Raw genomic sequence first — 14,294 nt, forward strand, 5'->3', positions numbered from 1 at the left:
CCAGGATCACGATCTGAGCCAAAGGCAGACGCTCAATCACTGAGTCATCCAGGTGCCCCTTCTTTTAAAAGTTAATGATAAAACATTTCAAACATAGAGGAAATCACAGAATATGATAGACATTAGCAGGGTTAAATATTTAAGATGCACTCTGAACAGATCATTTTAGACATCCTTATTTATATTTAATAAACACTCAACATCGCTTTTTGTATTTAAACATGTATACACAGTACAATCATTTAAATTAACTCCAGCTTATCTCCCCACCTCCCTGAGAGCTAATAAGTTTGTCTATGTGTGAGAATTTCTCTATGATGGACAGAAACATGCAGAACTACTGGATACTGGTGCTTTGCAACTCATGTGCTACAAATATTTTCTCCTCATCTGTGGCCTGACTTGCTTATACTGTTATTTCCAATAGGCTTTATGCCCTCTGCTATTTTTCCATTGTGGTAAAATACATATAACATAAAATTTAACATTTTTAAGTACAGTTCAGGGGTACTAAATATACTGTTGTGCAACCACCACTACTATCTATCCCATTTTTGCCTTATAAAAGTGAAACTTGGGACACCTGGGTGGCTCAGTGGTTGAGCGTCTGCTTTCGGCTCAGGGGCCGATTCCAGGGTCCTAGGATTGAGTCCTGCTTCGGGCTCCCCGCAAGCAGCCTGCTTCTCCCTTTGTGTCTCTGCCTCTTTGTGTCGCTCTTGAATAAATAATTAAAATCTTAAAAAACTAAAGAAATAAAAGTGAAACTCCATACCTATTAAACAGTATCTCCCCATTCCTCCCTCCTCCAGCTCCTGGCAACCACCGCTATACTGTCTATGATTTTGACCACACTCGGCATCTTGGTAAGTAGAATCATACAGGCTTTATCCTTCTGTGACCACTTATTTCATTTAGCACAGTGTCTGTCCTCAAGGTTCATCCATGTTGGAGCAAATTGAAGAATTTCCTTCCTTTTAAAGGTTGAATGATATTCTATTTTATGTATGGATTCATCTAGTGATGGACATCTGGGTTGTTTCTACTTTTTTTAAAACTAAGTAATCTCTACTCAACAGGGGGCTCAAACTCACACCCTCCAGATCTAGAGTTGCACGCTCTACCAACAGCCAGCTGGATGCCCCTGCTTCTGTTTTAGCTGGTGTGAATCATGTTGCTATGAACTTGAGTGTATAAATCCCTCTTTGAGACTCTGCTTTCAATTCTTTGGAGAACCCAGAACTGGAACTGCTTGATCACATGGTATTTTTATCTTTCTGAGGAACTGACTGTTCTGCACAGCAGCTGTCCCATTTCACACCCCCACCAGCAGTGTGCTTCCACGATCCCTATTAGTCTGCTCCACAGAGACCCACTGGTTCCTTAGTAGTACCTTTTCTTCAATCCTCGTTCTTTCAAGATTGTTCCTCATCCTCATTAATTTCTATTTTCCTGGGATGCCTGGGTGGCTCAGCAGTTGAGTGTCTGCCTTTCAGTCAGGGTATGATCCCAGTTCTGGAACTGAGTCTCACACTGGGCTCCCCGTGAGGAGCCTGCTTCTCCCTCTGCCTGTCTCTGCCTCTCTCTCTCATGAATAAATAAAATCTTTTAAAAAAATTTTCCATTTTCCTATCTTGACTTCCTTTAAAAAAAAAAAAAAAGTTTACTTTTGGTAATCTCTACACCCAACATGGGCCTCGAACTCACAACCCCCGAGAGATCAAGAGTCACATGTTCCTCTGAGGCAGCCCAAGAGTCCCTGCACTTTTTGCTTCTGTCATTGAAATCTGCCTTTGCAACCCTCTAGTGTATTTTTCATTTCAGTTATTGTATTTTTCAGCTCCAGGATTCTTTTTGGTTTCCTTTTAGGTTTTCTATTCCTTTATTGGTATTTCCATTTTGTCCACATTGTTTTCTTGGCTTTCTCCACATCTTCCTTTAGTTCTTTAAGCACGTTTAAGACCATTGTTTTAAGTCTCTGTCTAGGGGTGCCCAAGTGGCTCAGTTGGTTAGGCATTGGACTGTTGATTTTGGCTCAGGTCATGACCTCAGGGTCATGGGATTGAGGCCTGCATTGGGCTCCGCAGAGCTCTACACTGAACATGGGGCCTGCTTAAGATTCTCTTTCCCCTTCTGCCACCACCCGCCCACCACCACATACATGCTCTCTCTCTCAAAATAAATAAAATCTTTGTGTAGTAGATCTGCCATTTAGATCTATTTCAGAGATAGCTAACTCTGAAATATTATTTTCTTCTCCTTTCCCATACTGATTTTTTTTTACTATTGTAGGCTGTCTCTGTGCTAGAGATCCACTGAGGCATAAATTTATATGTTTTCTTAGGTCTTTTCTGAGCCTTTCCCTGGGCATACATAACCACTTTTCAATTTTCCCCATATATATTTAGGAATGCCCTAAACTTTAAAGTCTGACACACCAAAGGGGAAAAGTGAAAAATAAAGGGGGAGGGGGGCACCACTGGCCCTTTAAATCTCCTAGTGTTACTTATTTCAGCAGGAGGGGAAGAGCCTTGTAAAAATAGGGGAAGGTATAACCACCACTGCCTACTTCTATGTCTGCACCTGTGCTATCAGAAGTAGCCATCAGTGATCAGTACACAGATCTCCCATGGTTAGTGAACTGGGTCCTTTTTGTCTAGCCGGGTTCTGCAAGCTGTGTGCAAGCTGCTCCAGCCATAGACAAAAAGTAAATGAACAGACATGGTGTTCTCCAATAAAACTTTATTTACAAAATGTGTAGAGACCTATATTTGGCCCTTGGGCTGTGGTCTGCCAACTCCTGCTTTAGATCTAATAATTTATAATAAATATAAAGTAGGGGCACCTGGGTGGCTCAGTCAGTTAAATAAGTGTCTGCCTTCAGCTCAGGTCATGATCTCAGGCTCCTGGGATCAAGCCCCGAGTTGGGCTCACTGCTCAGCAGGGTTTCTGTTTCTCCCTCCCTCACCTGCACCCTGTGCTTGTACTTTCTCTCTCAAATAAAAAAAAGAAAAGAAAGAAAGAAAAAGAAAGAAATACAAAATAGACTAAGTTAAACAGGGCTATGGAGATGCAATAAGCAAAATCCAAACTAAGGGAAATTATACAAGTACAAACCTAGTTTTTTTCACCAAGTAAACTGAAAAGATGATAGGGCAACTTACAAATTTAGAGACTTAAAAACATCTCAAACACTATATAAAGACCTAGTTTAGATCTTGAGTCTCCCCCCCTTAAAAAACCACCTAAAAGATTTTGGGGCTATTTCCACATTGATGAGACACTTGATGTTAAGAAATTACTGTTACTATTTTAAGATCTAATAATTGGAAGGTAGTTATATTGAAAAGACTCTGCTAGATCCTGGTAATTTCCCTTTTTTAAAAAAGATTTATTTATTCATGAAAGACACCAAAAGAGAGAGGCAGAGACACACGCAGAGGGAGAAGCAGGGCCCATGCAGGGAGCCCGACGTGGGACTCGATCCCGGGTCTCCAGGGTCACGCTCTGGGTTGAAGGCGGCGCTAAACTGCTGGGCCACCACGGCTGCTGCCTCTGGCCAGACTCTTTTAACTGGAACACTATGTACCATCTTTGGGAATCCAGTAAGGCATATTCTTACCCCAAATCATATTTTGAACTATTATTCCCCAGTATCCCACTGGATAATGAGAATTCATAACCTACTTCCTTCTAGTCCTGAAATTGCACTGTACCTTCTCTCATTCACTCTTCTCCAGGATTCCAGAAGGCTGTGTTAAGTTTCCTGACTTAGGTTCTAATAGTTTGGAACATTCTGTTACGAGGTAACTAGCTTTTGCTAACATGAGGATGTGGTGGAAACCAGTTCCTTGTTGTGACACCCCTCTAAGTTTGTCTCATTCACAACAATCCTCTGGGGTTGGTGAATTTTATTCTCCCCACGTAACACACAAGAAAAAGGAAACTCAAGCAAGGTTGTTACTTTGAGTAGTTGCATGTCATGTGGTTGCCACTGATTTTAAGATGTAGCCTTTTCTGGGGGTGCCTACCTGGCTCAGTGGGTAGTGCCTGCGACTCTTGATCTTGGGGTTGTGAGTTCGAACCCCACGTCGGGTGTAGACATTACTTAAACACAGAATCTTTAAAAAAAAAAAAAGTGGAGTCTTTTGTGTTTCTCTCCCTTCCAAGAAATGAGCACAATCTTGGGGGCACAAGTGTATTAAGCAATAGTTCAATAGTACTATTAGTGTGTGTCCACACCCATGGCTTAGTGACTCTAGGCCATACCTTGCTCAGAAAGCTCAGGTAAATCAAAGAATGACCATATGCCATGGCTCAGGACGCAGTCTTCTATACCTCTGCCTTGGTACAGAAGGAGAGCTATGACCCTGATACACATACATGTCTATCAGCCCCCACCTTGTTTCTACGCATGCCATCCTCTTGCTCATCTTTGCTCATGCTGTTTCCCTTACGTTTCCTCAGTTCTTTGCCTTATACACCTATTAAACATTCAGGTTTCAACTCCAATGTTACCTGACCCTCCATTCTCTCTTTTTTAAAAAAAATTTATTTATTTATTCATGAGAGACACAGAGAGAGAAAGGCAGAGCCAGAGACAGAGCCAGAGGGAGAAGCAGGCTCCATGCAGGGAGCGTGATGTGGGACTCCATCCCAGGACCATGGGATCATGCCCTGAGCCGAAGGCAGATGCTCAACCACTGAGCCACCCAGACATTCCCCTGTCCCTCTATTCTATCAGTTAATTGCTTCCTGCTCAATGCTCCTAAAGGCTATTTAATACAGCCATCAAAGACTTGCCAGCCACCCTATGGTTTACAGAGGGTTTTCAGAGCAATGATTTTATTAGGTTGTCACAATGCTGGACGTTAATAAGAATGAATATTTATTGAAAAATACACAAACTCTGGTTTTGTTATCAAAAAAAAAAAGCAGCCTCAGAAAATGACTTGTGAAGCACTTCATTTTTCTATTCTCTGGAACAATTTGTGTAAAAGATAACTGATAAGACCCTTGAAGGTCTGGTAGAACTCAAATGTAAAATCATCTAGGTCTGGAGGTTTTTTGGTCTAATTTAACTACTGACATAGTTAGTTAATGGTTTAATCTTTAAGTTTTCTATTTTTCTGACTTACTCATCATAAGTTACATTTTCCCCGGAAATTATCCATTTTTTCCCTAAGCTTTCTTTTTTTTTTTTTTTTTTTAAATTTTTATTTATTTATGGTAGTCACACAGAGAGAGAGAGAGAGGCAGAGACATAGGCAGAGGGAGAAGCAGGCTCCATGCACCGGGAGCCCGACGTGGGATTCGATCCCGGGTCTCCAGGATCGCGCCCTGGGCCAAAGGCAGGCGCTAAACCGCTGCGCCACCCAGGGATCCCCCTAAGCTTTCAAATATAGAAATGCTATTAGCATTTTCAAATAGGTTTATTTTATTAAAGATTTTATTTACTTATTCATGAGAGAGACACAGAGAGGCAAAGACACAGGCAGAGAGAGAAGCAGGCTCCATACAGGGAGCCCGATGTGGGACTCAATCCTGGGACTCCAGGATCACACCCTGAGCCGAAGGCAGACGCTCAAACTCTGAGCCACCCAGGTGTCCCTAGCTTTATTTTTGTTAAAATAATTTCATATAGGAGATCCCTGGGTGGCTCAGCGGTTTGGTGCCTGCCTTTGGCCCAGGGCGCGATCCTGGAGTCCCGGGATCGAGTTCTGCGTCAGGCTCCCGGTATGGAGCCTGCTTCTCCCTCCTCCTGTGTCTCTGCCTCTCTCTCTCTCTCTATGTCTATCATAAATAAATGAATTAATCTTAAAAAAAATAAAATAAAAGATAATTTCATATAACATAAAACTAACCAATTTATCTTTTTAATTTATTATTTTTAAATTTCTTAAAAAAGATTTTATTTGTAAGCAATGTCTACAACTGACGTGAGGCTCAAACTCTCAACTCCAAGATCAGGAGCCACATGTTCCACCAACTGAGCCAGCCAGGCACCCCCCAAATTAACCATTTTATTTTATTTTATTTTATTTTATTTTATTTTATTTTATTTTATTTTTATTAATTAACTAATTAATTTATTTATTTTAAGATTTATTTATTTATTCATTCAGAGAGAGAGCGAAGAGAGAGGCAGAGACACAGGCAGAGGGAGAAGCAGGCTCCATGCAGGAAGCCCGATGTGGGACTTAATCCCGGGTGTTCAGGATCACACCCCAGGCTACAGGCGGTGCTAAACTGCTGCGCCACCGGGGCTGCCCCCAAATTAACCATTTTAAAAGTATGTAGACAATCAGGGTGCCTGGGTGGCCCAATCAGTTAAGCATCTGCCTTCAGCTCAGATCATGATTCCAGGATCCTGGGATCAAGTCCCATGTCAGGGTCCCTGCTTCAATGGGGAGCTTGCTTTCTCCCTCTCCCTCTGCTGCTTCCCCTGCTTGTGCTGTCAAATAATTAAATCTTAAAGAAAAAAAAAAAAAAAAAAGACACTTAACTGACCGAGCCTCCAAGTGCCCCATAATTTTTTTTTAAATTATTGTTACTATTTATTACAATCATCCTACGGGGTGTGAAGTGGTATCCTATGCTTTTGATTTACATTTCCCTAATTTCTAATGATGAGGAGCATCTTTTCATGGGTTTGCTGGCCATCTGCCTATCTTCTTTAGAGAAATGTCTATTCAAGTCTTTTGACCATTTTTTGACTGGATCATATTTCTACATTTATCCTTATGGCAGCACTAAACTAGTTTGATAATCGTAGCTTTGTAGTGAGTTGAGATTGAGAAGGTTGCATTCCTTAACTTTGTTCTTCTTTTTCAAAACTGTTTTGACTTTCTGAAGCCCATGTTGAGAAGTTCCCTTTCTACTCATAGTCTGCTGAGTATTTTTTATCATTGAGATTTTATCAAATGCCTTTTCGATTAAGATGATCATGTGGGTTTTTTCCTTTGTTCTATTATCATGATGTATTACATTAGTTTATTTTCATACATTAAACTACTCTTATATCCCTGGGATAAATCCCATTTGTCATGGTATATAATCCTTTAATCATGCCATTGGAGTCAATTTGCTCCTATTTTGTGAGGCCATCCAAAACTCTGCTTTAGCCTTACCTACTGCTGTGTGGAGCCCAAGGATTGGTAAAAGGTACCTCTTACTCTGAAAAACTGCAGTTTGCCACCTTTTTAGTTTCTAATTTAAGTCTTTTTTGGTGGTTTGGGAAGATGGCTAATACTATGAAATGATCTCTGATAAAATCTTTCTTCCTGATTCAGTCAAGTTTGACAGGGAGCAAACAAGCTATATCTATTTTGATTATCCTTTAATTTTGACCTCAAGATATAATTTAAAAAGCAGATATTAACATATTAGATGTTTAACATCCCTGACTCTTCAAGAGAATCTTGTATTCCTCATGGTCTCCCCTCTTCCTGCTCAAGAAGATGATGGTACCATGGTGGCTTCATTTCTAACTTACAAAAGCCAGGGCAGGAGGGCTCAGAGTATATATTGCTTTGCTATCTCTGATTTCCAGTCAGGTGCTCACAGCACGGACATTTTTACAACCCCTACTGATGTTTAGGCTCCTGAAGTATCACTTTTCATAACACACTTGGCAAGCCAGGGTTCTGTGCCTCCACATTAAAAGAAAACTAACTATTGCTCAGCAAAGAAAAAGAAACTAGGTAATAAAAGTTTTTAGTTTTGTACAATCTGTACCTATTTGAGTATTTTACACTTACAGCTTATCTCAATTCAGACTAGTCACATTTCAAGTGCTTAAGAGCCAGCCACATGTGGCTTATGTTATCGGACTATTTGACAAGGAGTTAAAACTCACAGCTTCAATATACAACTGGTGGAAATGTCAATTAGCACACTACTTTAGAAAACTATTTGTTTCTATCTATAAAACTGAAAATAGGGGATCCCTGGGTGGCGCAGCGGTTTGGCGCCTGCCTTTGGCCCAGGGCACGATCCTGGAGACCCGGGATCGAATCCCACGTTGGGCTCCCGGTGCATGGAGCCTGCTTCTCCCTCTGCCTATGTCTCTGCCTCTCTCTCTCTGTGTGTGTGACTATCATTAAAAAAAAATAAAAAAATAAAACTGAAAATACATACCTTATGACCCAGAAATTCTACTCTTACATGTAGGATTTCTATTCCTTTTTTTTTTTAAATTTTTTTTAATTTTTTTTTTTAAATTTATTTATGATAGTCACATAGAGAGAGAGAGAGGCAGAGACATAGGCAGAGGGAGAAGCAGGCTCCATGCACCGGGAGCCCGACGTGGGATTCGATCCCGGGTCTCCAGGATCGCGCCCTGGGCCAAAGGCAGGCGCTAAACCGCTGCGCCACCCAGGGATCCCTCTATTCCTTTTTTTTTTTTTTTTTTTAAAGATTCTATTTATTTATTCATGAGAGACACAGAGAGAAGCAGACACAGGCAGAGGGAGAAACAGGTTCCATGCAGGAAGCCCGACGAGGGACTTGATCCCGGGTCTCCAGATCACACCCTGGGCCGAAGGTGGCGCTAAGCCGCTGAGCACCCGGGCTGCCCTAGGATTTCTATTCCAACTCAACAGAAACTATGTATATACCAAAAGACATTTCTAAGAATGCTAACAGCAGTACTACTGTAGTATTTGTAACAATAAATGCTGGAAACTATTGAAAAGTCCACCAATTCTAAATGAATAAATAAGCGACATAGTAATTACACAATAGATTACCATGCCAGCAATGAAAATGAACAAACCACAACTACATGCAATAATTTGGATGACTCTCACATACATTTGAGCAAGAGAAGCCAAACATGAAGGCATGCATGCTTCTGACTCGATTTATTAAAGCTCAGAAAACCAGGCAAAATGCTGAAAAGGTCAGAATACTGGTTACTCTTGTGGGTCAGGTAATGGCCGAAGAGAGGTGTCTGCTAAGGTTGTTTGTTCATCTGGGTGCTGATCACATGGATGTGTCACTTTGTGAAAATTCAACTACAGGCACTTATAATTCCTGTCCTTTCCTTATATCTACTTGTGCCCTTACATTATACTTCAAGATAGAAATTACTACAAAAACAAGATGAAACTCCAATAGCTCTGGATGCACAGTACTCAAAAGAAACTGTTCCATAACTATAGTGAAGATTTTTCAAAATATCTTGGTCAACGTTAACTTAAACCCTCTGACAGCACAGTGCCCCAGAGAAATGAGTAATTTGCTTTGTTCAGTTGAGATGCTTGCTCTTCTACCCTGGATAAGAGGCCAAAAACCACAGGAAAAGAGCACTAACCTGTAACTCAGAAATACTATGAGATACAGAAAAGAATCAAGGGGTGCCTGGGTGGGTCTGTCAGTTTTCCATCTTTCTGCTCAGGACATGATCTCAGGGTCCTGAGATGGACCTTGGGTTGGGCTCCCTGCTCAGCGGGAAGTCTGCTTTTCCCTCTGTCCCTCCCCCTACTTGTGCTTTCTTTCAAAATAAATGAGTAAGATATTTTAAAATAACAAAATAAAAAAGAATCAAACTTTGCTTTGGCCAGTAAGAACTGAATTTAGCCATTGCCTACTTTCTCTGTAGTGTGTCCCTGAATCATCAAACATACCTCAGGTACAGTAAGCCTAGGCTTGGCCTACTTTCATTTGAATATGTAAACTCATGTGATTTGTAACAGTGACCTTTAAAGTACGCACAAACTACCTGGAAGTCTTGCTAAAATGCAGATTCTGATTTAATATATCTGGGGTGGGGCCCTGATTTTGCATTTCAAACTCTCAGTGGCTTGCTGATGTTGCTGGTCTGAGGATTCAGCTTTGAGAATTAAAGACCTAGGAAACTGAGTGGGAACATATACCAAGTTCCTTGGTCATGTGCGCCACTGCATGTTTGGTCCATTTGAGGGCAGTCTTGTTATTGATAAATTCAGACAAGCTCATTTATATACCAACCAGAAGCACCACTAAGAAAGCAAGTGTCCCGTTCCCAATGAACAATTCCTCTAGTGGCAAAAATTTGGACATATAAACCTAAAGTAAAAAGTTGAGATAAAGTATAAGGAAGTAGGAGAACACAGAGAAGAGCCTCAAAAGGAGAAAAGCCATTTTGGAATCAGCCTCCACGTGCTCACTTGGAACACAAGACTTATGCAAGTGAGGACTAGTGTTATTTTTAAAAAGGAGACCCGAACTGGGAAAGAAACAAGACCTAATCCCTCATTTACTAACCACCGCGATTTGAAGGAATACAAACAGATTACACTTTTGAGGTCCTTAAGGTAAAAGAATAAATAAATAAAACAATAGAAAAGCCATTATTCTAACTCACCTTATAAGAGCAAGCAAATTATCAAGAAGTTTCAGAATCTGTTCTGTGCAGGGGTTACGGAAGATTGGATTTCCACTGGGCGTATAACCCACCACGAATCCCCCAGCTTTGGCCTCTTCTAGGTCAGTGGGCCAGCAAGTTCGTTTCACAACACCCAGAATGCTATATACACAAAAGCTCATCTATAGAAAAACATAAAACAAAATATAAACATAAAGACGAAGAAAAATCAAAAGTGTTATTAAACATATGCAAGGTTACAGCAAATGTGATACCAGAGGCTGGAGAGAAGGAAAGGACCCCACCCCATCCTGTCCCTTATTTTAAGATCAGTTTAAGAAGGGTCCCTTCATTTCTATCTTCAGGACCAGTAGTAGGCTCTAGAACATGAGGCTGTCCTTCAGAGGTTACAGTGAGCCTCTTGTAGGATCCCAATTAGAAGGTGGCCTGGACATGCTTCACAACCAAGTGTTTAGACCGCCAATATTTCACCTTATTTTTGGCTGACCTTATACCCTCCAGCTTCATACTTGACAGCTCTTGCCCTTATCCTCACTCATCATACTCCCAACCAACCTACTACTTGCCAGGTTAATTAGTAAGACTTTTCCAATATTGGAGCCAGGAAGAATGCTTATTTGAATAGTGAAGAACTGAAGAGTCTCAAGTTTACAAGTCAGACCATCTTTAGGACACTACATGCCAGACAGCAGTGGCAGGGAGGACTCCCACTGCTGACCCAATGCTGACCTAATTCCTCATTACACCTTTGGTCTTTGGAACTATTTAGAGATCCTTAAAGCCAAAATAATGACTTCAAAGAAAAGAACATCCACTCTGCTGTGGGAACTAATTCAGGAACTAGAATGACTAAAGAAGAGGGATGCCTAGGTGGCTCAGCGGTTGGGCGTCTGCTTTTGGCTCAGGGCCTGATCCTGAGGTCCTGAGATCGAGTCCCGCATTGGACTCCCTGCATGGAACCTGCTTCTCCCTGTGCCTCTGTCTCTGCTTCTCTCTGTGTCTCTCATGAATAAATAAAATCTTTAAAAAAAAAAAAAAAAAAAAGAGAGACTAAGGAAGAAAAGAAAGGAGAAGCTTAGGGAAGTGGAGACTCCCAGATTTCTCACACACATAGGAAAAACATAAATCTGTAAGAAACTCTACAAATGGTAACACCCTACTCCTACCTGTAGCCACTGTAGCTTCCCATTCCCAGAAGAGCCGTACTCACTCGTGCACGGTTTAGACCACAGGGATCATCCAGGCCTGGGTCACAGCTCTGCCGATCAGCACCCACATAGGCAATAAAAGCATCAACATCTGACAGCACTCTGAAGGTTGGAGTGGGAAAGGCAAGTCATATCATGATTTTAAGAAGACAGTTTCTTCCACAAAAGCTAGTAAGCTATGATTATTTGGCCCCAAAGAGCAGTTGTTATAGTGAGGAATTTAATCATATTGTCAGCTGTCATTTGAAGGCTGAAACTTCTCTTCCCACTTCTAAATGTCGTTAGCAAAAAGGATGCAAGCTTGAGAATGCTACGTGGGCACAGTGAGGGTCTGTGTGGCACCTATTTGGTATGGCCCCTCCTGGCTGCTCTCACTTCTCTGTACGGGCTAGGGCTGCCATGCAGACACTCTGCAGTGTACTCTGCAGCCTCATGACCATACTATCCATTTTTACTCATTTCTTCCCTTTCTCTACACCTCGGTAGAGAATAAAAGACTGCTTTTGGAAGACTTCAGATGTCACTGATGGGGCGCCACTACACCCAGATATCCTTACACTGCCACACTGGGCACAGCTCTTAGAATCTAGAATGGGCGCTCGAGTGCAGTGAGGGTCTGGGGCAAAGGCTCTCCTCTACCTGTGCATGTCTTCAGAAAGCCAGATGCTGGCCACTGGTGCCATCAGCTCCTCTAGGAACACCTTCTGACGCTCGTAGTTCTTGAATTGGTTGCTAATGAGAACCAGGGCTTCCATGAGGGCACACTTCTCCATTTGTGTCAAGAGTAACTCATTGGAGAGGAGTTGCTTCACATGGTTATAAAGCATGTCAAAATTGGGCTGCAGATTACAAAGAAAAAAACCCAAAGGTGGTGAAGGTCTAATTTTTAAGGAGAGGTGGGTCACTCAAGGAAGGTGGAAAGAGAATCAAGGCATTCCTAGGAAGGTCAGGCCTGTAAGACTGTCACTTAGTCATTTAGTTATAATGCTCTTCTTTTGCCTCAACAAGCAAGGCAATTTATGCAGGAGATGGCTCATGATGAATATTTGGGTAATTTTACTTTCCCATACTACAACTGTGGAAACAATAGGTCCTTTTTTCTATTTCAATTTTATAATATATTCACGGACAAAAATCAGCTTGTTTATATCATTAGACACATAACTACTGTGTATTTAGAGAAGAAATTTTTGGTTAATTTCTAATCTGGAATAGTACTAAATTTCCTACAGAAACCCTCTAAAAGAGGTTGGGATTTGCATCTGGCTTCTCTCAAGATTAGGCACACCATTTGGCAGTAAACAACAGCACACAGGAAAGATGTGTACATTGACAGGAAAAATCTGGTCATCTACATTGGAAAAGAACTATTCCTTTTGAAGGAATGTATCTGCATTTTTGACTCCACTACCAGGTAGGAGAGGAAGAAGGCACCGACTCAAGAATGCTTATTTGAAACGAAGCTACAGTTCCCAGTTTTCTCTTTATGTGAGGTATAATTAGGGCTGGATTTGTAGAGGAATGTAACTAAACTTGATAGGTCTCAGTGGCTACTTGGTCAGAGTGCAGTGGCTTACCAATACAAGCTGGGGGTAGTCACGACATGTCTTAATGATGGAGGAACAAGCATGTCTCCTCACATTCCTCACTGCTCGGGTTCTGGGGGCCTGAGAAGACATAGGCAAGAAACTTGGAGCACTTTTAATGTAATTTACAGATGCTGCATAGAATCACATAAAATATTTCCTTCAGGCAAATTCACAAATCAATTTTCACAACATGGGAGTTTAATGAAGTGACATTTATAGTCACTATGAATCCCCATGTTTACTGTTTTGTCTTAGAGTATCTCTTGAATAAAACACCATATTGTATGACCATCTCCTGCCTTTACTAACCCCTTCTCCTTATAAAAAAAACAATAATCTAGACTTAGGTGTTCAGCATTCATACTTTCGCTTTCCAGAAGTTAGGAATTGTTGGTTGAATTAAATGGTCTTACCTTACTTTCTTCAACAGTTTCAAAAGTGACAGATGAAAATAGCTAAAGGTAAGAAAGAAAAGGTTACTCATCAGTATCAAATGCATAAAGTATTTTTGAATAGTAGCATAAAGTTTCCAACAAAATCTCAAAAGTATAAACAATATACTAACAAAACGGTTTTCAACTGGTGTTACAAAGTTTCAGATGCTCATTTTCTCAGATAACTCTGCAAGAGGCTTGAATTCACAACTTTACCATCAAACATTTTATAAAGATGGAGATTAGAGAATCCCCAAACAATCCAAGCTATCAGCCAAACACTCAAGCTATAGTGATACTCTCTCTGATTCTACTGTGTAACTTCTCATCGACTCTTTAACCTAATACAGCGTTGACTACTGCCCTAAATCACCAGGAAGGAGTTATACTTTAACAAAGGTCTAATCAAGAAACCCAACGAAGTGGTGTCTGGGTGGCTCAGTCGGTTAAGTGTCTGCCTTCGGCTCAGGTCATGATCTCATGGTCCTGGGATTGAGCTCTGTGTGGGGCTCCCTGCTCATCAGGGAGTCTGCTTCTCCTCTCTCTGCCCCTCCCCTCTGCTTTCTCTCTCTCTTGCTCTCGTGAATAAAATCTTAAAAAAAAAGAAAAAGAAAAAGAAACCCAATAGATATTGCCTTGTTCTTAAAGAATTTCTGTTGTAATAAATAAGCCTATCTTTATGAAGTTCTGCTGATGT

General features: G+C 41.1%; 1 protein-coding gene across 2 annotated transcripts in view; it reads right to left on the minus strand.

The window, feature by feature from the left end:
- XPO5 (exportin 5) overlaps positions 1 to 14,294 on the minus strand; it is a 51,573-nt gene that overhangs the window by 10,618 nt on the left and 26,661 nt on the right. For both annotated transcript variants that reach the window (XM_038554171.1, XM_038554172.1), the window contains 5 exons: positions 13,577 to 13,618; positions 13,152 to 13,241; positions 12,214 to 12,413; positions 11,577 to 11,676; positions 10,346 to 10,527 (listed from right to left, as the gene is read on the minus strand). In XM_038554171.1, the coding sequence (XP_038410099.1) occupies positions 10,346 to 10,527; positions 11,577 to 11,676; positions 12,214 to 12,413; positions 13,152 to 13,241; positions 13,577 to 13,618 (614 nt within the window). The remainder of the gene's footprint in view (positions 1 to 10,345; positions 10,528 to 11,576; positions 11,677 to 12,213; positions 12,414 to 13,151; positions 13,242 to 13,576; positions 13,619 to 14,294) is intronic.

This window comes from Canis lupus, chromosome 12, assembly GCF_011100685.1.
Source record: "Canis lupus familiaris isolate Mischka breed German Shepherd chromosome 12, alternate assembly UU_Cfam_GSD_1.0, whole genome shotgun sequence".
NCBI classification, from domain to species: Eukaryota; Metazoa; Chordata; class Mammalia; order Carnivora; family Canidae; genus Canis; species Canis lupus.